Source organism: Larus michahellis, chromosome Z (assembly GCF_964199755.1).
Source record: "Larus michahellis chromosome Z, bLarMic1.1, whole genome shotgun sequence".
In the NCBI taxonomy this organism is placed as follows: domain Eukaryota; kingdom Metazoa; phylum Chordata; class Aves; order Charadriiformes; family Laridae; genus Larus; species Larus michahellis.
Window position 1 is genome coordinate 39,591,853 of NC_133930.1, and position 26,977 is coordinate 39,618,829.

Genomic DNA, 26,977 nt, shown 5'->3' on the forward strand with positions numbered 1-26,977 from the left:
TTACCGCTCTCTACAACTACCTGAAAGGAGGTTGTAACGTGGTGGGTATTGGTCTCTTCTCCCAAGTAGTATGTGACAGGATGAGTGTAATCAGCTTCATGTTGCACCAGGGGAGGTTTAGATTGGCTATTAGGAAAAATTTCTTCACTGAAAGGGTTATTAAGCACTGGAACAGTCTGCCCAGGGAAGTGGTTGAGTCATCATCCCTGGGGGTATTTAAAAGACATGCAGATGTGGTGATGTGATGCTTAGGGACACGGTCTACTGGTAGACTTGACAGTGTTAGGTTTACAGTTGGGCTCAATGACCGTAAATGTCTTTTCCAACCTCAATGATTTTATGATGCTATTCTATGGATCTATGATTCTATGATCATATCATTTATATTAATTCGCCAGTCAAGGCAAGTTTCACCTGCCACACTTCTCATGTAAACACAAAGGAATGATGCAGACTCATAGGCCTTGCCAACATATATCTTCAGTGATAAAAATGGCAAAAGCATAATGCTTCTCTCTTATTCCAATAGTATAGAATTTCAAGCAGTAAGATAGATGGTATCCCCCTTTCTTTAATATCTTACACAGATGTGTTTCAATAAAGCCTATCAACAGTTCACAGCACAGCTGTTGAATGCAAAAAACTAAATAAACACAAATAGGAAAGTGTACATGCTATAAAACAATGAAAACATTGGGAAAAATAATTTTCTTCATAGAGTCAAAACATAACAAGGTATTGTAAAAAAAACCCCATAAAGGTAAAAATATGCCCACATCATTGTGTATACACAAATCTGTTCCACATTCCATAAAAACAATACTGTTGGACAGAAAGACTGTTAAGATTATGCAGTCAGACACTCAAAAGTTATCAGATAATTCATCACCATGAATAACAATACAATTACTCATTGCTCAATCACATACTATGTTTCCCCAGAGGGTTTAGTCTTATTCAGTTCACAGAGTGAATGATGCTCTCTTACGAGGGAGTTATTCAACAATTTGTTCTAACTTTATTGTTGCAGGCTTGGCACATCCCTTATTATTCACACACCATTCCAATCCTGAAAATGAAAGCGGTAATTTCATTCTTTGCCATTCATTTTTTACCAGGTTTTGTGCAAGAACATTACGTGATCATCTCCATTTCACAGTGAACTGAGCCCAAAGAGGTAGCAGCAACAACAAATACTCCTTTGATTCACGAATGCCCAATTATGCCCAAGCATAATTGTCCGTGTGTTCAGCCTTATACACCACAAGAAAATATGGACTGGTGATCAATAAATTCAGCTCTCTTTGTGTCAAACAACCAGCTATGGTCACTCAAAAAAAATACACCCACTGTCGATTTTCCAAAATTTACATTGTAAAGAAGAAAAGGCACTTGGGACTGGAAAAATCAGCCCCCAATGATTATCAACATAGGCTTGAGGAATACATACCCAAAAGGACCACTAAAATTATGTGGAAAGGCTAGCAGTGAAAACTGCAGGAATTTTAGATATCACCTCTTCTCTGTGGAAATAAATGTGTTTGATTTTTCATCTGATGCACTCTGCAGTTGAATACTTTGCAATTTTAAGAATAATGCCTCTCCAAAATCAAAGGTGATTACTCCAGGAGACTGATTGCAAGCATCAAGTTATTCCTTACTTTAAGCCTGACAAATGCAAATCATGGAAAATTAGTCATCATAATAAAGAGTAAAGCCACTGTGAAAATTAAAAGATAACAGTACCTTCCAGTGTTGTCCATAAACCAGTATGTGTTTCTTGGCGATATCTAGCTGGTTCCAAGCCAACGCCAAATCTAGCTGATCTGAAGCAGACATATTTGTACCTAGGAAACAAGTAAAGGACCTAGCAGTTTACACACATTAATGTTACTCCTTTGCTTTGAAAAGGTAAGCCAATGGGACTGTATGTCAGATGGAAACAGGTCATGCTTTAAGACAGGTACCTTTCAAGAGTGCAGTCAGAATTGCCAAATCAATGTCCTGCTGATCTTCTGACTCCGCATCAAATATGGTTATCTGTTAGAATTGCAGAAGTATACTATTTGAGGTGAGGCAGAGAAGTCTGTAGTTATTTCTTCTTCATAACGGCTGTGGTAGATCAAATCATACACATTTCAACACAAACAATGGCAAAGGCCCAGACATGATTTTCCTTTGTTTCAAACAAAAAATGCATTTTGATTTTAATGCAATGGCATTCCAGGCAAACTGACATCAACCCACTGCATAATAACATGAGTCTACTTCCTTTTGATTAGCCTTTAAAGCTAAGAAATGTAAAAACGCAACATGGTTGATATCTACTCGGTTTTCAACTAAAAAATAAGCACTCCAATAAAGGAAAAAAAAAACAAAAGCAAAAACAAAAGCAAAAGCAAAACCAAAACCAAAAACAAACCATATCGGGTAGTTTCCATCTTAGTGATCGTTGCTACAACTGTCTTTACTCCCATAACAAATACTTGTCATTACTCCATCATATTTGAAAAGCCATGGGAGACTGGTGAAGTTCCCGCTGACCGGAAAAGGGGAAACATAACCTCCATTTTTAAAAAGGCTAAAAAGGAAGACCCAGGGAACTACAGGCCAGTCAGTCTCACCTCTGTGCCTGGCAAGATCATGGAGCAGATCCTCCTGGAAACTCTGCTAAGGCACATGGAAAACAGAGAGATGACTGATCGCAGCTAACATGGCTTCACTAAGGGCAAACTGTGCCTGACAAATTTGATGGCCTTCTATGATGGCATTACAGCATTGGTGGATAAAGGAAGAGCAACTGACATTATTTACCTGGACTGGTGCAAAGTGTTTAATGCTGTCCTGCACAACATCCTTGTCCCTAAATCAGAGAGACATGGATTTGACAGGTGGACCACTTGGTGGGTAAGGAATTGGCTGGACGATCTCACTCAAAAATTTGTGATCAATGGCTGAATGTCCAGGTGGAGACCAGTGACAGGTGGTGTCCCTGAGAGGTCTGTATTGGGACCAGGATTATTCAACATCTTTCTCATCGACATGGACAGTGGAACTGAGTCCACCCTCAGCAAGTTTGACGACTACACCAGGCTGTGTGGGGTGGCTGATACTCTAACAGGAAGGGACGCCATCTGGAGGGACCTGGACAGGCTTGAGAGATGGGTCAATGCAAAACTCATGAAGTTCAACAAGACCAAGTGCAAGGTGCTGCACATGGGTCAGGGCAATCCCAAGCACAAATACAGGCTGGGCAATGAGTGGATTAAGAGCAGCCCTGAGGAAAAGGACTTCGGGGTACTGGTGAATGAAAAACTGGACATAATGTGTACTCACAGCCCAGAAAGCCAACTGCATCCTGAGCCACATCAAAAGAAGTGTGGCCAGCAGGTTGATGTAGGTGATTCTGCCCCTCTACTCCACTTTCATGAGACCTCACTTGGAGTACTATGTCCAGCTCTGGGTCATCCAGCAAAAGACATTGACCCATTTGAGTGAGTCCAGAGGAGGGCCACAAAGATGATCAGAGAGCTGGAGCACCTATGTTATGAGGACAGGCTGAGAGAGCTGGAGTTCTTTAGACTAAAAAAGAGAAGGATCCAGGGAGACCTTATAGCAGCCTTCCAGTACCTAAAGGAGGCCTACAGGAAGGATGGGGAGGGACTCTTTATCAAGGAGTGTAGCGACAGGACAAGGGGTAACACTTTTAAACTGAAAGAGGGTAGATTTATATCAGATATTAGGAAGAAATTCTTTACTGTGAGGGTGGTGAGGCACTGGAACAGGCTGCCAAGAGGTGTTGTGGATATCCCATCCCTGGAAGTGCTCAAGGCCAGGCTGGATGGGGCTTTGAGTAACCTGCTCTAGTGAAAGGTAACCCTGCCCATGGCAGGGGGGTTGGAACTAGGTGATCTTTAAGGTCCGTTCCAACCCAAACCATTCTACGATTCTATGATTCTACTCACAAATGAGCACTTGAGACACTAAACATGCCAGCACATTTCCAAAGTACATTTCAATACACAGAGAAGTTCTATCACTATTCTGTTATCAGTAGAAGAATGGATTGAAATATTCCTAAATTAGAAGACAGACACTACTAGAGAAGAAAGAGAGTAGGAACTACTTGATCTTTTCTCCAAAACCAAAGACGTCTGGCCTATTACTAAAATAAGAAAGGCTGTGATTTCATAAGCAACCACTGAGACTTGAGAAGTTAACTAAACAGGCCCTATGGGGCTAGCCAGTATATAAATTACCACAGACACCTTTGTGTTATCTTTATATTAGAGATAACACCACTATTTCTATCACTGCTGTGCCCACGCCAACCCCCCACAGAAAGAGCAAAAAGGATAACAGCAAATGAAGATGCTCTAAACTCAGAGCATGAACCCTACTCACGGACTCTCTGTGCTCCATGCATTCCATCAAAATGTGAAATAGATGACTGGACTGTTTCTGTCCCAAGCTAAATGTGTTTTGAATCATCAATAACACCTCCTCCTTCACTTGAGGGCGCAGCTCCCTGAAAAATGGATATACAAGCCAGAATAAGTATATTTTTAGCTACCTATTACCAGCCCAAATGACACCTCAGCAAAAGATGAAATTTGTGCTATGCAGAGACATATGAGAAAACCCTTTTATTTCCACTTCTCTGTTGATTTATTCCTGCCTTCTTTCAACAAAACAAAGCAAAGGCATCCCGTAACATAAATTATTATCCACACAGGCGTTAGTTCTGACCATACTTATATACTATTGGGAATACAGTAAATTAAAAAATTAACAATTTTCAAAGGATTGTCTGTGAATATAGAGCTAAAAATCACTAAAAGTTTAGCAAACTTTTTGTTTCTTTCAATAACCTTAGAGGGATAAAATTAAATTCCTCATTATTCGTTCATTAAGATTCATACCTCTCCTGTCTTTTTTCCCCTCATTTATCTTTCTGTCCATAATTTCCTTTTCTTTTGATATGGCAGAATCTTTTTTTTTAAAAGATAAAAAATATGGAAGAGAAAGCAAGTGAAGAAAAAATTTCTCAATACAACACAATAGGGAAAAATACCACCCCCACAAAAGAATATTTAGAAAAGATAATAGGTAAACAATTAGGATATAAATTTCATTAAGATGCTTGGGTTTTTTTTAATTGGAATAAACCCAGGCCACATTTTTAAAATTTGCTTTTTTATTTAAAAAGCCCTTTTGACTTTGAAAAACTTTCACAAAAATATTAATTTGCTACACAAATATATACTTATTTCCATTTTGGATGTAAAATTTTCATCAAGGCAGGTTTAATAGAGTCTGCAGCTGAGGCTGCACTGGAGAGGACACAAAGAGTTACAGTTAGATGAGGATGACAAATCTGGGTTACCACTGGGTAAGCCCAAGCTATAGCCAAGGAATCTTCATCTTCCTCCTACCCTAGCCTGAGGCTTCTACAGCAACTAAGACCAGCCCTAGTCTCAAAAGCGTTGTACAATGCAAATCTAAGCCCGCTTACAGAATACTGATGGCAGGAGAAAGGACTGACTCAAAATCCAAGCAGGCACTTTGGGATCACCCAGCAGTGTCGCCCATCAAAGGTGAGAAACACTATAATAACTCAAAATAGATAGATGAAATTTCTTTTTCCTCTTCAAAAATTCCTTAGTAAATTTGGCAGAATAATTCTTTCAGAACCAGTTTGAGGCAGGGAAGGAAGAAGCTATGCCCTCACTTCACAGAAGTAAAAGCCAGCAAAAGACCATGGCAGGTTTATTGCTAGCAACATAAGAAATTATCTCAGCGGTTTTAAGACGCGAGTTTTCAGGTCCCTCCCAATACAACAGACCAAGCAGGAGGAGCATCATGCCACTACTCACCCCGTATCACCCGTGTGTTTGTGGGTAAAAGCCAGGATATCTGCAGCTCTGCCAGTGCCCTCATAGACCACCACAGGGACAGCTGGGCTGGCCCTCACGTACTCCCACACCATTAGGATCACATTGGGGCCTCCTTCCACCACCAACCCAACTACGGGTACACCTTGGCCCATTCCTGTTTCAAAACACACCTAACCAGTTACAAACAGGTCTTGGTCACACACACACACACAAAAATCAGAACATCTGGTAAATAAATACTCATGAAGGAGTCTCATACGTGGTTCAATGGAGAGGAAATCATGCCTTCACTATCTCCAATTCGACTTACACTTTTTAAGGCTTTCACAGAACTTCTGCAACCGGATCAAAAAGAGCATGAAAACCTCCTGATAAAATCATAAGCAGCCCTGCCTTGGAAAGAAGACACGTCCTTCAGAATATCCCCCTGCCTTTTACGAGAGCACCCTCTCACAAACAAAGGGTGCTGACGGCAGTTGAAATGTCATCAGTGTCCATTTGTTTGCCTACACACGTAGAGGAGTAATCAGGCCCTTCTTAACAGACTTTCTCAAGTTTTACAGCAGCAGGGTGTTTTTTTTAACAATCAGAAATAAATTTCAAACAAGATGCAACAGAAATAGAAAAACAACAGAAAGGCTGACTTGCAAAAACTCACAGTAAGAAAAGATATAACAGGCTGAGTAAGAAGCTCTAAATATGAACAGTTAAAAAACGGGTAGGTTTCTAAGTTTCTAAATTCTGTAATGTGAGCAGATAAAGGAAACAAGGATTCAACAGCATAACTCTGCTAATGTCTTTTTAACATACCTCAAGATTTAAATTACTAGGTAAGAGTGAACTTCCACAAATAATTTATATAATCTAGCACATAAAAAGAAATACTTGTCTATGTAATAAATATTTTATTCATTATTTCTATACCATAACTCAGTTACTGTATAGGCAAACAATGGAAGTTACACAATCTGACAAACACACACTGGCTGAAGCTATTCCTTTTACAACCAGTCTTTGTTTCTGTACCTGAGGAGGTCACAGGCTTGCAATAGAGAAGAGTGATGAGGATAAAAAATAATGAACAAGGGAAGAAGGATTCAAATTCCACTGAATGTGACAATTTTTCTACCTAGCAAAATGCTGGGAAACTAGCTAGTGCTGATACAGAGACCACACAAAATTGCAAAGTGAGCAAATGCTCAATACTTACTAAATAATCCGAGTCATTTACATGTCTCTACAACTGAGAAACAGAATGCAAGTTAGCCCAAATACATAATGCTTTATAAAAATGCTGTCCTCTTCTTTTTCCTGATACTCAGAGTTCAAGACTCGTGCAATTAATAACTTTCAACCTCAGTGACATGTATGGCAAATGAAGATGTTGTAACATGTAGCAGGAAATGTCAAGTACCTCCGCAACTTTTACGGTAGGTTTTTCTGTCATAAAGCTGACCACAGCAGTACTCACTTGTGTGTATTTTTTGAAGGGATATGTACTTCTCCAAATTCCTCCTGAGCACCATTTCATTCCCATATTTGCCTACTGTACCATCATCTGCCATTAGAAAATGCGAATGCATGCTGTTGAGGGTACTTAGCTTGCTGAGTGGATTACCAAGAGTCTGGTAGAGGCAAACTACCTAATAAAAAAAAAAATCTTTAAAGAAACCAACAAAATATCACCATTTAGTTTACGTTGCTTCACTTGTATGTATTTCTGCATCATATTGTAATCTTCTGAAAGCCTCCACCACTCTCTTTGCTGCTCTACTCAAACATAGGTTTTCATCTGATTCTCAACACCAACAAAACCATAATTAATACCACAGAAAGCATTTCTGATTAGTCCTGCAGCCCTTTGTCACGGTCACTGCCTGCCTTTCTTTGGAACAGCTGAAATACAATGGCATGTTTTTCCTGGGTGTATTACCATTAAACACACGTGAGCTATCATTTATCAGGAATTATTTCACCTTACTTGTCAAATGTTTTTAGACAGTTATGCAGATTGTGCCCTCACATTGGCACTCACATAAAGTTCTAGTTTATTAACAAAAAGCATGCCTACTAATAGCCTATTTGTGTATACCATTAACCTGATTGCTTGTCCTGAGTCACATGAATATAGAAATACATCATTTGCAACCACAAGAGAATTGCCTAATTAATTACAAAATTTCAAAAAGAAATGGCAATTTCCTGTAAGAAAAGAAATATTTTAAAACTATTCATTTACATATAACAAGCAAAATACAGCCCTCAACATGCCCCAGAATTCTACTGCCAAGCAAAATCTAAGCCTCTATTACTGAAAAAAAATATCAAACCAATGAAATTAAACAAACAGCAAATAAAAACGGTTTCCAAGAAGGATATAACATCCCCTGAACATGAAGGCTTTTATTATTAAAACGTGTCTGACTCACATCTTTTCCAATGAGATCCCTCCGGTTCTCAATGATACCCCATGGAGGAATCCCAACAGCACAGATCTTTCTCAGGTGTGGTGAGGCACAGCCTTTCAGCGCATCGCCCACATGCCTGGACACTCCTAAAAAGAAAATTAAATCATCATTTTCTTCTACCTTCATAGAACTGCTACAGGACACCAATACAAGGGTTTCCCATCATTTAATTTATTCTACAGTTATGTTTTAACCAGGAACAAACCATGCCACCCCACTTGTATATTTGACGAGCGCTGCAGGAATTGTAAGGCTCAGACGTAATGCACCGACGCTTCAAACTCGACGCATATTTGTAATTAATAACACTCAATATGTTGCTAATGGTGCTTTTTACCCCCATGAAAACTTTATTATTTACATAAATGCACCAGACAGTTCTCATTTAAGGTCAGTGTTTCGTATTACATGCAGAATTCTCTGCTTTTTAATAAAAAAAAAAAATATTAAAAATATTCAGAATACCTGTCAACAGCAGACGAACATGATATCGCTCTTTGAATTATGCTTTTTTACTTATAAAAAAGCTTAATTTTGTGCTAAAATATCACAAATTATCAAACAATTTCATTATATTTGCCCAAAATGTATATGCTCATATGCAGAGAAAAAACATCAGAGGAAGACTGAAACAAAGAAAAATAATTGCACTACCGCTGTTGATTCCTTCTGTAATTATCCATGCTCCTGTAGTCTCAGCAGCCTTCACCAGTCCTTTGCTGAAAACCTGCTTGACCTTTGAGGGAAGCTTGAAATTTTGAATGCCTCCATGAACAGAGATCACTAGCTTTGGCAACTCCATCTGCCATTCTTTAACCATCAGGTGCAACAGCTGATCCAAACTGCTATCGTAAGAGAGCCTGATATACTGGAAGAAATAATAATGGGTAAAAGAAACATCCTTTACATACTCCAAGGAAAGAAACTGCAACACCTTGCAAAGTTCTCAGCACTAACATGTTAAAGATTTTGTGCAGGATTAGAACTTTCACAATACCATTAACATGGTAGCACAAAAATACATCAGTGAGCGATACAGACAGCAAGACAGACTATGCCTAATTGCAGTGAAGTTCAACGTAAAAATATCATATCCACACACTAACCTGACTTACTTTCAGATTCCCCTGCTCTCTTAAGACAAACAATCTGATATTCACTCAAAACCACTTTTTATCTTTCTTATGTTGAAATTATTAAAAAAAGTCGGACATATAAACCCATCACCTGTTACCTTGGCGTGGTAAGTGTGATCTCCGTCTTGAAAATTGATTGTACCAAATGCATCTGTTGGACTCATCTTTGTGTGTTTTTGCACAGACCATTCTCCATCATCTCTTTGTGGGGCAGCCTGATAAACAGGCCAGCTACAGTCCACTCCTGGGTGATCTCCAATCAGCCGTCCACAGCAACATCTCATGTCAAAAAAAAAAGAAATAACTTTTTACCAAACACATTTGCATGCAACTCTAGAATCCTCATCAGACTAGCCCAAATAGTTTTTCTACAATGAAGGATATTGTAGCTTGCTGACTTGGAATATAATAAAAATTAATGCAGCTGAAAAAATCTCAACAATGGCAAAATAATGTTGAAATAAATCATAAGTATGTTTTGTTGGATACAGAATTTGTTGTCTACCTGAGGAGCATTAGTAACAGTTGGGGGATTGGACAGGATGACCTTCAAATGTCCCTTCCAACCCAAACCATGCTGTGATTCTGTGTGACTCTGTAATGTTTTGAGAGTCCCACATAGCATCTCTGACCTGAGCAATGCAGCTCAGATTTACCGGTCTTGTATGTGAGATTTCAGAGGAGTATCTTAGGACACCAAGGTTTGCTATGGCTAATGGTTACGGTTATGCCGCAAGTTACTCTAGGTACGGAAGAAAGATCAAGGAGTTACTGTCATTAATCAGAAGGAGAGGAGCAACCCTCAGCCTAGAGAGAACTTCAGGGTGACCTTTCTACTAACCTTTGGGTGCCAGCAAAGTGAATATACAAAATAAACCGATTGAAGTGCAATGTTAAGGGAAATTTAGTAGAAGCTCTGTTAGCATTAAAGGTTTGCAACTGGATGAATAACCCAGATTCCACATTCAATCAGTATTACTGTCATACAGGCTTCAACAGGCTCCAGTCTCTTCTACAGGATTAACTCCAATGTAATTTATAGTGACATCTGACAGTCCAGCTTTCCTTTAGACATTTCAGATGTTAATATACCCTGGGAAATGGAGATAAATTCTTCCCTTTTAGTCATTTGAGACACCAAAGAGCCTCCAATAACTGCCTTGGGACTCAGATGTATTACTTGTGGATCTAGGGGCAGGTTAGACGTAAACAACATCTGCAAAACCCTGAAGAGGTACATTCAGAAAGAGAGAGAGTTTTCTGTGGAGATGAGTAAGAACTAACTGGTAAAAGAGAAATAGATGAAAAAATAACAAACAAACAAAACCAAACCCCAAACAAGCCTAAGCAAATTAAGAAAGTGAACTGTTTTAGAAAGGCACTTTTGATATGTTTGCAATCCAGTTTTACAACATAGGCAAGCTGGATTGACTCAATGGTCTGCAAAAGCAGACTGGAGAAGGAAGCCGCCCACACTCTTGGGGAATTAATACCATAATTAAACAATCTTATTCAGTGGAGAATTAAAGAGATGTAGAAGCCTAGTAATGCAGAGAAGACCTGAGCTCTATTGTCACGCATATGGTGAAGGTTAGCTAGAAGTCAGAAGGCCAAAATTTTTCTCAAGCTAATTCAACGTGGATTAGCTAACATGGACCACGTACACATTTTCCCTAGCTAAGACAAATATCAGGATATCACAGATATCTAGGGATTTGCCAAAATGAAGTCAGGTGTATGCTCACAACTGAGTCCTGGAAAAATGAAGTGGAAATGATCTAGCTGGGGACAGGAAAGCCTCACAGAGACAATTTTATTGCCAAGTTACTCTAACCGGAAGAATTGCCCATTAAGGCTCATGAACTAAACAAGAAGTACCCAAACTGGAACTTGGAGAATAAGCAAGTCACACTAAGTCACTTACAGATACACAATTAAATGACTATTTCAGAAGGCTGTGAGGGATTAACACAGATGGAAGATCACTGCTGACATCATTTTGTCAAATAACATGTGGATTCAGAATCCACGCTATAGAGACATATCTAAACTCCAAATGTTTCAGAGCAATGTAGCTGCAAAGCAGACAGTACAATGGAAGCAGGTTTGGATAAAACCTGCCCACGAAGAGCATGAGACTATACTTGTTTATGACTCTCCCTACATACCTCAAAGGAAGGACCAGAAGAAAGAGATAGTTTTGATTCTATTATTGGTCTTCAGAGGACAAATTTCTCTACAGATAAGCTATTGGCCTCCTTGCTCCAGTTTTTTCTGCTTGCTTTCTGGGGGACTCCAGGGTAAGATACAGCGAAAGTGAGGAAAAAAATGATATTTAGATGAAAGACAAGAAAAAACATAGATATCCTATTGATCTTTTGTCCTGAAAATACCTTGTGGTCACTGTACTACTCCTCAAGTCATCTCACAATAACAAGACATTTCATCCAGGAGTCATGCTGAAAGATAGCAGTCCCAAATAAATACTACATTACCTTACATTAATCACTCAGATACCACATTAACAGTCTGACTCAGCAAATACCACTGCTTGGAAGGACAGAAGTGAGAAGCAATCAGGCTCATCATCAATGGATTACATTTTCTAAAGTCCAAATTAATTTCAGCCCTTCATCAAAATATAAGCACAGAATGATTATTATCTCATATATTCCTGATCCTTACAGGAGCAGTACATCAGCAGCCTCTCCTAGAGCAGAAAGAGCCAGAGCAACCTGCCTTTTCACAGGTGAGATCCTGTAGAAAGGAACTAATCACCTGACAAGACAAATCAGTGCAGTAACCTCGAAACTGAGAGGTCCAATGAACACCGAATTTTTTTCATCATTAATATGATTTGCACTACATACTTAACATTTACATGTAAGTACACCCAAGGGTGAGCTGCATTCAGACAGCTCAGTTATGCTGAGGCAGGCAGTGGAGGAACTGCACACCAACCTAATACACAAGTGTGCGGGGTACATGCAGTTGCTTTTGCCTTAGAGATTACCATAGCAAGAGCTATGAACTCAAAATGAGTGGTATTTCCCAAATTGCTCATGCTTTGCTCCAATCTGGCATGCCTACTCTACCTAGCCATCCAGCAGGAAGCGACAAGGCGCTAACAACTCCTGAACTACCTGGGAGGTCAAAAGCCAAGACACAGCATCTCAGGAAACCAAAGCAGAACATTTCATATAGCTGTCTGAGGTTTTTTATGTAAAGTTTTGTGCTGTGTGTATAGTGACAGGGCTTAAGGAGAAGAGGAGCTACCAGCCAGGGATGGTGGTCGAGTTGGGATCGCTCAAAAGCACTCGACCCACACACGTCCCTGGGACATGTCAGGCTGCACCCCAAGGTGCTGAGGGAGGTGGCTGATGTCCTTGTGCAGCTGATCTCTGTCATCTCTCAAAGGTCATGGAGATCAGGGAGGTCAGATGCTGCCTGGAAGCTGGTATCCAGCAGCTGGGTCCCACAGGGTCTGAGTGGGGCCTGTCCTCTTCACCTTCTCCGCATACAACCTGGAGGAAGGGATGGCGGGCATGTGCAGCCCTGGGAGGGGGCAGCTCTGGAGCATGGCCCTGGGTGCTGGTGGGCAGTAAGCCAAGCCGGGTCCACCCGTGTGCCCAGGCAGAAATGAGGGCCAGCGGTGCCTGGGGCGGTGTGAGCAGAACATGGGCCGAGAGCCAGGGGAAGGCAGGGACTGTCCCCTCTGCTTGGTGCTTGTCAGACCCTGTCTGGGTGCTGCCTCCAGTGTGGGTCCCCAACACAAAAGAAACACCAGCAAACTGTAGGGACTTCAGGGGAGAATGACCATCCTAATGACAGACAGTGGGGCTGGAGCCCTTGTCCTCTGAGAAGAAGCTGTAGGACCAGGGATGGTTCAGCTGGGAGGAGGAATGGTTTCAGGGGCACCCAACAGCACCCCTGGCACCGATGGGAGAGGATGGAGGAGAAGCAGTCAGGCTCTTCACAGTGGTGTGTAGCAGGAGGGTGAGAGGCAGCAACACAAGCTGAAACACAGGAGGCTCAAGATGGAGATAAGGAGAAGCCTTTTCCCCAGGAGGAAAGCTCAGTGGTGGAGCTGGGGCTTGAGGAAAGTGGGGCTCTCTCCGGCCTCGGGATTTTTATGCCCTAACTGGATAAATCCTTGAGCAGCCTGATCTGACTCTCAGCTGAGCCTGCTCTGGGCAGGGGCTGGGACTGGAGACCTCCCCAGGTCCCTGCCAGCCTGAGATTTCCTGTGATCCTATGAATATATCACATGCATTGATTCAAACCATATTTGCAATGACTTTACCTTCTTTGCCTCACAGGCTCAGTAAACTACTAATGAAGGGATCAATGTCAGTAACACAAAAGCAGACTCCTGGAAAAGTCACACTTTGAGCAACAAGGGAAAGCCTGGAGGGTTGAGACTGAGCTAAAAGTAACCACAGTGGCCAGATTAGAAAATCCAGTGCCCTAGTAGGCAGCACTTTAGAGACTGTGTCTGAAAAATATGCCTAAACAGTCAGACATAGAGACAACTTGTGAGAACATCTCAGATATGTAAGGATGCAGAAGTTTTGCACCACATTCCTGAATATTTATGCAGTCAGATCAATCTAGGTGCTGTCTGGGATGTGTTTGTAAGCGCTGTACTGAAAAGTAAATAGAAGCCATTTCAACACATCAGGGAAGCAGGGACAAAGGTGCCAATAAGTTACTCAAATTTGATTAGCAACTACTAAACAGAGTTATTCTACTTAGTATTAGCAAATAGTTGCATAACCCACTCATAAACTGTTTGCAAACCTTGGAAGTTCTCTGCAAGTAAGAAATCATTAACACATTTCATTTGCCTACAATATTAGGTCAAATTATAGTAGGCATCAAGTACATTCACATCACTTTTGGACTGTTGTGGAAAATTACAGATCTCAGGAGGCCCAAAACCTGTTTGATTGTTGATCTAACAAATGCAATATAACCAGTTATAACACTCACATGAAAACTATTTCCCCTGGTTAGGAACAGAAAAATTCTCCAAGAGGAAAGCACTGTTTATACCTTAAGATATACAAGACGACAAGAACGGTTAGCATTTGAGAAAATGTACTTGCAAGATAATGGCTGGTTAACTGAAATGAACATCAGATGCCCATATTCATTCCACATATATAGGGAAACTGACAAATAGGATTCACATGAATCTAAACACCATGAAAACGCTCAACAAAAAGTGAAAGAAACAACTACAAGATTAAAAAAAACCATAAAGGTACAGGATGACTTTACAGAGAAAGGTGAAAGAAAAAACCAAACCCAACCAGTGGGATGCACATTTACAGTTTCTCTTTGTCTCTCTCACACTGTAGTATTCACATCCATGCAGCTAAACCCTGGTTGATCAGGAGGCTAGTTTGGTGGAAAGATAATCTTGGTTTGGTTTTCCACCCCCCAGGTTAATTTTCACACCAATGAGCTTCCCAGACCAAATAACAACACAGTCACTCTGCGGGGGAAAGGGGGAGGACTGCAGAACTGGTGTAGGCTTGATTTAGATGGGATTAAACCACCATATTTTGAAGCACAAGTTAACTTCAGCTTAGATACCCACCCGGGTATCTGCAGGTTAGCAGGAAGCATTAAAATCCTCCCTGTGCTTCTACTTCCAGGACATGGGCAAAAATCTTCAAATCTCTATTCTTCTGCTCTAAACCAAAATAAACACGCAACGATTCCCTCAGAGGGAATTCTGAGCAGGTGCCACACAGATCATTTGCCTCACTTACAAAGCCAACACAATTGTGTGCACCGGTCCTTTACAGGATCTGGTTTCAAGGAGTAACTTATTTGCTTTTTGCAAAATGTGATTCTTGTTTAACACAGATCTTAGAAGCAAAGTAAAATGTGAAACATGGTGAAAAAGCATGTAATCACTCTATTGCAGGTGACAGGACTAATTAGCACCAGGTTCCTAATCATTAGTCATTGGATACTCATTGTTTTCTGTTGTTTCAGCCTTCAGAGGCCTTTAACACAAAACAAATGTCAAGAAAAGTTAAAATTTTTGTTCCAACAAACAACTGATAATTTATCATCATAAACACACAGCATGGAAACCTGTTTGGGAACACCAGCTGAACAGCAAATGTTGGATTGAAAACAACTAATTAATACAAGCCACAAAATAGGAGCTGTCTGAAAAACCCGCACATGAGTCAAAAGCACCGAAGTGATGTAAATTTTGTGGCTTGCCTTCTCAAAAGCAGGGACTCATAATACCCACTGCAGAGAAGGTGAAAAAAATCTTCAGAAAACCTATCACCAGGAATGTTTCTACTACCCTCTTTCTTCTCCTTTTCTTTTGTTTTTCCTCTTTCCATAATTCTTACTGTTCTTCATTGCTTTTGTCTCATTCTCTTTCATATCACCCAGGATATAGCCAGAATTGTCTCCCATTTAAAGGAATATTTGTGCCTTTCATTCCTCAGCAGAAGATTAAGACAAACTCATCCATAGAAAGCATTTGGATAAAATTTTCTACTGCAAATAAATTAAAGGTTATCATGTACTCTTATTAACCTAGATTTACACTAAACAATATCCATCACACCCCCAGAAATGCTGCCCAGACAATATAAAGGGAAGTTATTTTTATTGTCACTACATCCTTGACTAGGAATGCCCACCACTAACTTTAGGCCTTCATAAAAATCATAGATATATATTTATGCACTCCTACCTGATTAAATTCTGGCACACCTGACATCCTGCAGGACACCTGTGATAGAAGATGGATAATTAATACATGCTTGTATGAAAGACAACATCTGTAACGATATCCATAAAATATCAATTCACCTATGAAAAAATCCTCACCAACAGCATTAAAGGCTGCGTTCTTACGTGCTTGCCCCTGGCAGATGTTCTGGATAACTGCAGTGGTTCGTTTGGTGTTTTACACCTCAGACTGTATGTCAAAATCTGCATTTCATAGATGAGTTCTCTATGTTATCTACTCTATGTTATCCATGTGTTCAAAACAATATGACCAAAATTACAAGTTTACATCCTCAGAATGTGATCTCACCAAGTTTATTTAGGCAACACCACCTATTAGATACACAATGTGGAACGCCAAATTGTGTTTGCTTTCTCAGGTCCTAAAATACAAATTGAGGATTTGATCTTTCCTTTACTCTTTTCACACTCTACACCAGCCTGAGCAGAAACCTCTATCTCAGAAGGCTCTGAGCAGCAGCAGGCATTATTCTGAGAAAGGGAGAAAATGGAGGTACAGGATTAAGAATTCCTGTGCAGCAGTAACTCAATGTAACTCAACCCCTCAATTGGATGCCATACCAGAGTTTATGTTATTGGACTGAGAGCAGCACATCTAAGAAGCCTAGGAAGCTCAATTGCTGCCCATTTCTAATTCAAACGAACAGCCTCATTTAAAACGTACTGGTGACAGTACCTACGAAAACTCATAAACACCAGCAATTACCAACGGGGGCATTGCAAAACTGCAAATAACTTCATCCAAGATACACAAAATTTCCATAAAAATTCTTCTGATTCTTTCTACACATAACAGAAATAAAGTGAAATTCCTTGTTTTACCTGTGAGGATCTTTCGAATTGGGAATGACGTGTGCACATTCTCTTTTACTGAAGACCTCTTCGATCCAAGATTTGGGGGGCTGAAAAGACATTTCAAACATAATCGTGTTCCCGAATTTAATAATACAATGCCAAAAAATACACTATAATATCTACATATTTGTATGCACATGACACATAACTCAAAATGATTCCCATCATGTTAGATGAAACCAAACACTATAAGCTGAAGCTACAGCTCTGAACAGTCCTACTCCTTCATCCCCAAGCTTTACACGGCTCCACAGAAAGAAAAATATTAAACTTTATTTCCGCCCCTCACTAATAAACATAAAAATTATTTAGAGGATCTGTCAAACACATGTACGATGGAAGAATTGGTAAGTATGAATCAGAACTGCTTAAAGGACTGTACTTTCCTTCTGCCAGAAGAATAGAAAATGGCAATCTTACTAAAGCTGTAAGTGGCAAAAAAGGCAAGATTTTCTTTTTACCTGAAAGAGGCAGTTGATTCCTTCTCTTATTATTCTCAACAGAGCTAATAATAGATTCACCCTGGTTAGATGTTTGCTGAGCTAGGACTACAGCAAAATGCAAAAGCAAGGGAGTAAAGACTAGACCTAGCATTCAGAGTGTGTATCAGACAGCTTTTTTTCCACTGGCCTCCTGGGACATTGTGAAAACTGTCTCAGTGAAGCCTGTTGCAGCCGAGTAAACTCAACCGTCACTGTGGTACACAGATTTTTTCCAAAGAGCCTCACTGCGAGTCTTTGAACCTCTTTCTCTTCAGGTCTATCAGGATCAAACTCCCTCAAAGGAATGACAGTTTTTGGATGCTGAACTTTGAAATCTCTGGGACTGAATTTAGTAAACACTGGAAGCAAAGGATGGTTTTTTTGTCATCAAAGGGAACTACCCCCACAGTGAAATATACAGTGGATAGATGTATTATCCTAAAGAGTAAAAACAAGTATATCGACCATTATTCTCTCATTGTTTCTCTTGTTCATCTCACTACCTATAAATCATGGGTATGGATGAGGAGCCAACCGAGAGTTTATGGGCCAGGATTAAAGGGAGAGCAGGTGACATTACAGTGGGGGCCTGCTACAGGCCACCCAGCCAGGAAGACCAAGTAGATGAGACCCTCTATAGATAGATAGGAGCAGCCTCATGTTCACAAGCCATGGTCCTCATGGGGGACTTCAACCACCCTGATATTCGTTGGAGGGACAACACAGCAGGGCACAAGCAATCCAGGAAGTTCCTGGAATGCATCAATGGTAAATTCCTTCTCCAAGTGATAGAGGAACCAATGAGAACAGGTACCATGCTGGACCTTATTCTCACTAAAAAGGAGGGGCTGGTAGGGAATGTGAAGCTCAAGGCCATCCTTGGCTGCTGTGACCATGAGAAGGTGGAGTTCAAGATCCTGAGGGCAGCAGGGGGGAGCACAGTAAGCTCACTACCCTGGTCTTCAGGAGAGCAGACTTTGGCCTCTTCAGGGATCTGCTTGGTAGAGTACCATGGGATAAAGCCCCAGAGGGAAGAGGGACCCAAGAAAGCTGGTTAATATTCAAGGATCACCTCATCCTAGCTCAGGCTTGATGCACCCCAACAAAGAGAAAGTCAGGCAAAAATGCAAGAAGGCCTGCGTGGATGAACAAGGAGCTCCGGGAGAAACTCAAACACAAAAAGGAAGCCTACAGAGGGTGGAAGCAAGGGCAGGGAGCTTGGGAGGAATACGGAGAAATTGTCCAAGCAACCAGGGATCAGATTAGGAAAGCTAAAGCCTTGTTAGAATTAAATCTGACCAGGGAAGTCAAGGGCAACAAGAATGGCCTCTATAGGTATGTTGGTGATAAAAGGAAGACTAGGGAAAATGCGAGCCCTCTCCAGAAGGAAACAGGAGACCTGGTCACCCAGGATATGGAGAAGGCTGAGTTGCTCAACAACTTTTTTGCCTCCATCTTCACTAGCAAAGGCTCTAGCCACACCTCCCAAGTGGCAGAAGGCAAAGGCAGGGACTGGGAGAATGAGGAATTGCCCACTATAGGAGAAGATCAGGTTCAAGCCTATCTGAGGAACCTGGAGATGCACAAATCCATAGGACCTGATGAGATGTGCCCGCAAGTCCTGAGAAAACTGGCAGATGAAGTTCCTAAGCCACTATCTATCATATTTGAGAAGTCGTGGCAGTCTGGTGAAGTTCCCGCTGACCGGAAAAGGGGAAACATAACCTCCATTTTTAAAAAGGCTAAAAAGGAAGACCCAGGGAACTACAGGCCAGTCAGTCTCACCTCTGTGCCTGGCAAGATCATGGAGCAGGTCCTCCTGCTAAGGCACATGGAAAACAGAGAGATGACTGGTCGCAGCTAACATGGCTTCACTAAGGGCAAACTGTGCCTGACAAATTTGGTGGCCTTCTACAATGGGGTTATGGTATTTGTGGAGAAGGGAAGAGCAACTGACATCATCTACCTGGACTTGTGCAAAGTGTTTGACACTGTCCCACACAATATGCTCATCTCTAAACTGGAGAGACATGAATTTCATGGACAGACCACTCACTGGATAAGCAGGGTCATAGTGGCACAGTAGGGTCTTCGTTTATGATTAGGGATACAAGGCAAACAGTAGTCAAATAATAAACATTGACTCCTTATTCACTCATGTTTAAAAACAATTGTTCCTCTGCAAAATGTCTACCCTGTAAAAATGGTTAGTACTTGTCTCCATATTTATTTGTAAAATGTGTCTTTTGCACAATAACTTAGAAAAGAATTCAATTCATGACAATGCCAGTAATTCAACTTATTGAGAGTATTGCTGGGAGCATTTTATGGATGGAGTTCAGCAATAATTCTTATAAAAGAAAATACCTCTCTTTTATCTCCTGAATGGAATTATGAGCCTTAATAAAGCAGGTCCATCTGATGGTTTTTCACTTCAGCTTCATATCGCTACATACCCCCACACAACCTCCCAGCTAGTCAAACAGTTATGGAGGGACACGAGCTGCCTGAGTGAACTATCAGCTTGTCAGCAACTGGGGACCCAGCTTCCACCAAGACTAATGGGAGTCCTAGCTTTGGTTTTAATGTTACTCTGAAACTGGCCCCCACTGACAAAGATGAAAGAGACCATTAAAAAGCAGTTTTCTGGTATTGGTGACCATGTGTATTCTGGAAGCAACCAATTGATCTGTGTCCGGTTCAGCTTTGAATGAAGGAGTAAGAGCGTGGAAGATCCTCAGGGCTGGACAGAGCACAGGCATGCAAGAAAATTATTTTAGAAAGAGACCTACCAAAGACAAAGTGGAAAAATTAAATCCAGAGAAAAACCTTGGAAACAGTGAAGAAAATTTCATTACCTGAGGGCAGGCACACACTGCTCTCAAAAACCTTTCAGTAGTATTCTCATTAGCAATCAGTATTGTTTCATGCTTTCTAAACCACTTTGTTCTAGTTATTTGAGCTACCAAGCAAAACAGTGAAATGTTTCTAATACTACGATACCCTGGGACTCTGATTTTTACCCATTAGTATTGCTGGTAATCGGTTTTCAACCAGAACTAGGGAATAAAAAAATTTTTTTCAGTTATGGGATGCCTTGGATAAGAATGAACTTTACTAAACTTTTCATGAACAGGAAAGGGTGTGAAAGATGTCGATGAGCCTTACAGCATTTGCTGAGGCAACATGCTCAGCCTTGTGAGAGAAGAACAACATCCAAACTGCTGTAACTCAAATGTAGTAAGAGGACAAGCAGTTCAAAGTCATTTTGAGCAAGCTGTTGGCATTGCAGTCTCAGGTAGCTTCCCTTGAGCTACTTTACCTCCCACATGACATATTTGGGAAATCAAGCATTATCTGGGTATCTTTCCAGGTGCGAAGGCCAGCACTGGAGAGACACTGCCCAGCGTAACAAGGAAACATCACATCAGGAACCAACAGCAAAACATGCTGACAGCTGAGCAAGGCACTGGCATTCAGCTAATCCATATGTAAATACACTTGAAAAGGGGTGTCAAAGAACTTCTCTCCAAAGCCCAGTGTTCCTCATCATAAAGTTCCACAATACAAGATAAAAAACAAATCAGTATTTTTAAAGGGGGCAGAGGTCATCTGGTATACAACAGCTGTTTGGTCTGGTTATCTCAAACCAAAATATAACTTAACAGTCCTCAGCGATGGCAATACACTGTGTGAGTTGAAGTTACAACATCTAATATGGGAGATGAAAAGGCTCCCTGTCTACTATCAGCTTCTTGAACATCTAAACTGTCTCCTAAAAAAACATACTCTGTTTTACAAAAGTATCTTTTTTTAGATTTTGGAGGACAATTGGGGGTTAAGACAAAAATATCAATGCTTAAAATTCTGGATGTTTTTTGTATCCTTTTTCAATTTGGTCCAAAAGCGTCTGTGTTTTTCTGCAACGGGGGCAGTAAGGGCAGCAACCAACACATGCCACAGTCACAATGGGTTCAGCTCAAGGTCCAACAAAGCCAATGTAAAATAAACCCTATAGCTTTATATCACATGCCATGAATCTAACCTTGCTACTACAGAGGTCACTGAAAAAAAAAATCCTATTTATTTCAGATGAACAAGATCACAATGAAATTTGTTTGACTTTTGAATCTTGAAGCAGCAAGGATGCACCTCACCCAGTGGTGCAGAGGCTCCCCAGGCACAACACTCATCTCGGTTAACACCACCTCAGGATTCTCAGTAAATAAGACTGAAAACAACATTTCAAAGTGCAATGGGTACAATACTGGGAGTTTTCACCCTGCCCTGCAAAGAAACGTCAATATCTTCCCATGCAGATATTTCAACATTAATCTTCGCTTCTTTACATAAGGAGCTTGCTGCAGTGTTGCCTGTGCTGCGCCCTTTCACCTCCTTGCTCCCTGTAATTTTTACATTTAAGAGAACAGTACTTAGATAGCATATCCTCCGTGCATGATCCTGATGAAGCCTGTAACTTTAACATTTATTTTCATCTCAAACAATAAACATGTTGTTTGAGTATAGCAATATAGCAAAAATATAGCATATAGCAGAAAAAAGAATATAGCAGAAAACATCATTTGCAAAGTCCACCATTTTTTTCTTTAATGAAGCTCCTGAATGGATGGTACTACTGAAGAATATATAAATTGAAATTTCAATTAACTGTAGGAAAAAATAAAACACAAGACTGTATCACTGTATTTCATCTTGTGCAGCACAAATTTCAAAACTGAAACACTAAATTTACCATTATTCTTAATTTTATATCAGATTAAATCTTCACTTAGTATGTAAAATGTACACCATAACAATAACATTAATTTCTTAATCTAAGGCTTTACTTAGGTTTCTAAGATAATTGCATAATCAGGAAACAGGCTTTAAACCTTCATACTTTTTACAGTGATCCATAACTTCAGGGACGGGCGAGTAAAAACAAAAAAAGACTTCTGAACTGCTGTTTGTTTGTTCTTGGTTCTTAGCTTTGTAAATGACGTCTGTAACATGTTTTATAAACTCAGTTTTTTAAAACTCTGGTTAACATTTCAAAACTTTCATAATTTAATTGAACTTCAACAACAAATTAAAATTTCTTCTGTCACTACAGTGAGGTACGTATGCTTCGGCCAGCATCAACCCATATCTTTTCTACCACCAAAGCCTACAGGAGACAAAAATACACCTACGTGCTCCTTTTCACTGGAAATTTCTGTTCTGATATACAGAAGACCTGAAGCCAAGTTTATATTGCAATTTTCCTTCCAATTTTCCTTCCAGAAAGTCTGAGACCTTTGTTTGGGAGTTTGGCCGTCTCATTTCTTGCCAGTCTGAGGATTAGGATTGCTGCTTATACTTCCCTGCCACAGAAGAGGCTTTGGAGATTTCTAGACTGATTTAGTCAATGAAGTGGCAAGAGTTTGGCTGTGAAATTTAAGGCACATGAGTAGTTTTTAGAAAACTGCTTTTAATCACTTCTCCAATATCTTTAATGTCTGAGATCCTTGCATAATATGGTATTAAAGGGACACTGTCAGGTCAAATTTGGTTAAACATAAGTAATGTTCAAGGTTTCCAGAAGTAAAGAGAGATCAGAGCACAAAATGTAGAGAAACACCTGCACCACTCATTTCTTTAAAATCCTTGCTGACAGGGAGCAAGAGCAGACAAAGCCTAAAAACCCAGCCTAGGACAGAGGTCATCTGTTCTCCGAAATCCACCAGCGAGATGAGTGACCATGCCACCGTCCCGCCGGGGTGACCGAGCAGGTAAGCAGCGCTTGGCTCACCAGTCGCAGAGGACAGGGCGACAAAGCCCCGTGATCACCAACGGTACCAGCACTCGCACTGATCCTGCCAGTGCAAAAGGGGGAATGCTTCAATTTTCACTGCTGCTTTCTCCTGCCCCAGCCCACCCCACCCCCTCGGAAAGGACTTGCCAGAGTCAAAGCTTTTTCGATGCACTGCACCAATTAAACACTGATAAGTAGGGGTTAACGTGCATTTGTCCTGCTCCGGAATTAGCTTTACTAAACCAAGATCTGCAAGAAACATTCAGTCCCTTCAAGACCAGACAATAAGCACTGTTCATTGGTTGAGTACCAAACTCACGAAAACTAGGTTACACTGCCAATACTAAACAACAAATTTTTAGTACCTTTAGCTGTACTTAAGTCCCCTTTGGGGTAAAAGGCACAGATACACAGAGCTCCTAAAGAAACTGCATGCTGCTCCAGACACTGTTCAATTCCCTGCAAAGGGAAATTAAGAGGCACACATCTCTGTGTCAGAATAATTTCTTCCATTATTGAAATAAAACCATTTATCGGACAAAACAGCAGCAACTGCCTTCAGTGATACACTGTAGATCCATCCAGACAGGGGCAGGTAATGTGAAATCATATGACTAGCCAGTTTAATTACCAGGTTAGTTCACATAGGCAGAGTACAGTTGTGCTGAAACCTAGCCAAAACAATCAAATAATAAGTCACTTACTGAAATTGCAACAAATTTGTACTGATAACAGAAAGCAAAAATTTCTGTCTTGTGTCTTAGCAAAAACACTATTTCGAGAGCTGGAAAGTGCTGCCAAGCACCGTAACTCAGCTCTGCACGCACTGTGTGTGTAGTGAATCCACCACACACAACCACTTTTCTATGTCACTTCTCAAGAATTTGGGCTTTCCTAAAGATCTTAACTATTGGAGCTAATATTTTTACATTGCTGAGCAGGTTTGGCAGAATCTTATCCAAAAAAAAAAAAAAGAAAAGTATAGCTGCACATCATATATCTCTTTTTCTAGTTAAAAAACTGTTTGTTACCCTCAAAATAATTAGATGAAAGCAAATACTCATAAATAGCAACAGATAATCCTGGGGCTAATAGATTTGCCTCAGGACTCCTGTATATTTATACAGCGCCTGTAAAGAACCTTTACTGATGATGGCAAGAAGTAGAAATATCCAAAAAATCCAAAAGTGATTTTCACTGCCAGGGAAGGAGGGCCCCTTTCACCATTTTCAGGTGAAAGCATACCTGTCCGTGTAGCGCAGTGTGTGACCAACCCTTACTCAAACACACAATGAGGGGAGGGAAAGAAGAACTTCCCCTTATTACAGCAACTGCGAGAATCTGGCCTCACAGTGCCCTAAGACATCTTAAACCCTTTTAAAAATTAACTCCACATAGAGCAAGTCACTTGCAAGAACACTAGGCACCTGAAATGCAGCCAGAGTTCTTGTAAGCTAACCCTCAAGACTATTTCACAAGAGCTCAGCCTATAAGCACGTTGGTATCTCTCGAACCCTTACCCCTGGAAACGCCTCCCGAGCTATAAAAGTTAAGGTGGACCTGCAGGTGTCATCAGTTTATGCATAATAATTCTTCAGTGAAAAACAGGACTTCAGCAGTATTTCTGCATCCCATGGTAAATTACTGCCAGCATTAAAGAGATTTCCAACTTAACAGGCTGTCTTGCATAAGTTTTCCAGGGCAGGAACTTTCTGGTTCAGCTTCCATTACATGCATGCTTCTGGTATGAAGTAATATAACAACTGATTGTAAAAAAGAACACCACTTTGGACCTACATAGGGTAGAAGTGCATTGTAAAACTCCAGCACCTTGTGCAATAAAATATGAATGCAATGTGAGGTTTCCAACAAACTCTCAGGTCTTCTAGAATTTCCTTGTGTTCAGTACCTAAAGGGGGCCTCCAGGAAAGATGTGTAGGCACTCTCTATCAGGGAGTGTAGCGATAGGACGAGGGGTAACGGTTTTAAACTGAAAGAGGGGGGATTTAGATTACATTTTAGGAAGAAATTCTTTACTGTGAGGGTGGTGAGGCAGTGGAACAGGTTGCCCAGAGAAGCTGTGGCTGCCCCATCCCTGGAGGTGTTCAAGCCAGGCTGGATGGGGCTTTGAGCAGCCTGGTCTAGTGGGAGGTGTCCCTGCCCAGGGCAGGGGGGTGGAACTAGGTGATCTTTAAGGTACCTTCCAACCTGAACCATTCTATGATTCTATCCTGTCAGAGCACAACAGCCTTGCTTTGTAACACAGACGTGCTCTGTTTCCCCTCACCTCCATCACTACAGTACATCACAACGATATCTGTTACTAACCAGAATCTTTTGCTTTTCCAATCTTTCTTACCTACTCCTTTGCCCAAGCGTCCAGAACTCTGCACATCTGTGGAAACACTGCATTATAAGTAACTGGATTTGCAAGAACATTTTCATCACCACATTTTAAAAAGACTTACGAAAATATTGTGCAAATAATTTAATTCGAATGCTTCCACTGTTGTTCACCGGTTTGCCATGCCCTATTATAAGACAACTATCAGTTAATCCCAAACTGCCTTTGCAGGCAGACTGCAGATTCAATAGCACTGAGAAGCTGCTTTATTTTCCCCTTTTGAAGATAATATATCATTTCAGGTCACAGCAGAATTTCTGTGATTATTTCCTAGTAATTAATTCAAACACATCCACTGTAAACATATTCTCAGGTCTTCACTGATACGCTACCTACACTAACAGAAGTCACCTGTGCAAGCAGGGTAGATGCAGACCAAAGTCAGAGAGGGATAACAGAACTTGTTAGAAATCTTCAAAATCTTCAGTCATATTAAAGAGAGACTTTATATTATTTTCCTTACCACAAACGGAGCACGTCAGCTTCTCAGAAGTAAATAAACTCCACCTTCAACCAACAGCATGCTATGGCATTTTCTTTCACATTTAATCAACTGCACTTAAAAGCTAAGTATGTATGCCTAAGTGCTTTTCTGGATTGGGGCCAGAAGGCTCATAAAAATGTTTCCAATATTTGGATCCCAAACTTAGCCAACAAAAGGAAAACCCTTTGACTTCAACATGCTTTCCAAAATGTTGCTTCTGATCTCAGAGTAGACCACGCAAGACAACTGGAAGAATATTTCTGAATGCAAATATTCTTCAGCAGGGTCATGACAACAAAACACAGGAAATAGTAAATACAAAATTCTTTCCTTGTCAAAGAAGTTCCGGCTTGACGCCCGGAGCACAGAGCTGCCAACAGCCCAGGCTTCTGCAAATCATCTAAACACAAGAAATCTCAAATCACAATTTATCTTCCTTAGTCCTGTCCTTGAAATAGGGCTCAAAAAACATGGCTAAAAATCCTATATGGGCATCAGACATCTGCAAATTACTTAAAAAGAGGTCTCTGGGTCCTTTCCCCAACTAGAAATGACAAAAAGTCTCTACAATGTGAAACATAATTTGGCCTTCCACCTAAAATAGGCCACTCCAAAACCCACTGCTCTAGAACCACAGCGATTGCTGAGAAAGTTTGGATATGGTT

General features: G+C 40.7%; 1 protein-coding gene across 1 annotated transcript in view; it reads right to left on the reverse strand.

The window, feature by feature from the left end:
* The window catches only part of TRPM6 (transient receptor potential cation channel subfamily M member 6), a gene marked incomplete at its 3' end in the record, with an annotated part of 62,219 nt that extends 45,003 nt beyond the window's left edge, over positions 1–17,216 (reverse strand). The window contains exons 1-10 of the mRNA XM_074568866.1: positions 17,116–17,216; positions 16,235–16,273; positions 9,600–9,780; positions 9,020–9,233; positions 8,327–8,451; positions 7,369–7,540; positions 5,877–6,051; positions 4,405–4,528; positions 1,968–2,040; positions 1,747–1,847 (exon numbers count right to left, since the gene is read on the reverse strand). Coding sequence (XP_074424967.1) covers positions 1,747–1,847; positions 1,968–2,040; positions 4,405–4,528; positions 5,877–6,051; positions 7,369–7,540; positions 8,327–8,451; positions 9,020–9,233; positions 9,600–9,780; positions 16,235–16,273; positions 17,116–17,216 — 1,305 coding nt within the window. The remainder of the gene's footprint in view (positions 1–1,746; positions 1,848–1,967; positions 2,041–4,404; positions 4,529–5,876; positions 6,052–7,368; positions 7,541–8,326; positions 8,452–9,019; positions 9,234–9,599; positions 9,781–16,234; positions 16,274–17,115) is intronic.
* Positions 17,217–26,977: the final 9,761 nt, after the last annotated feature.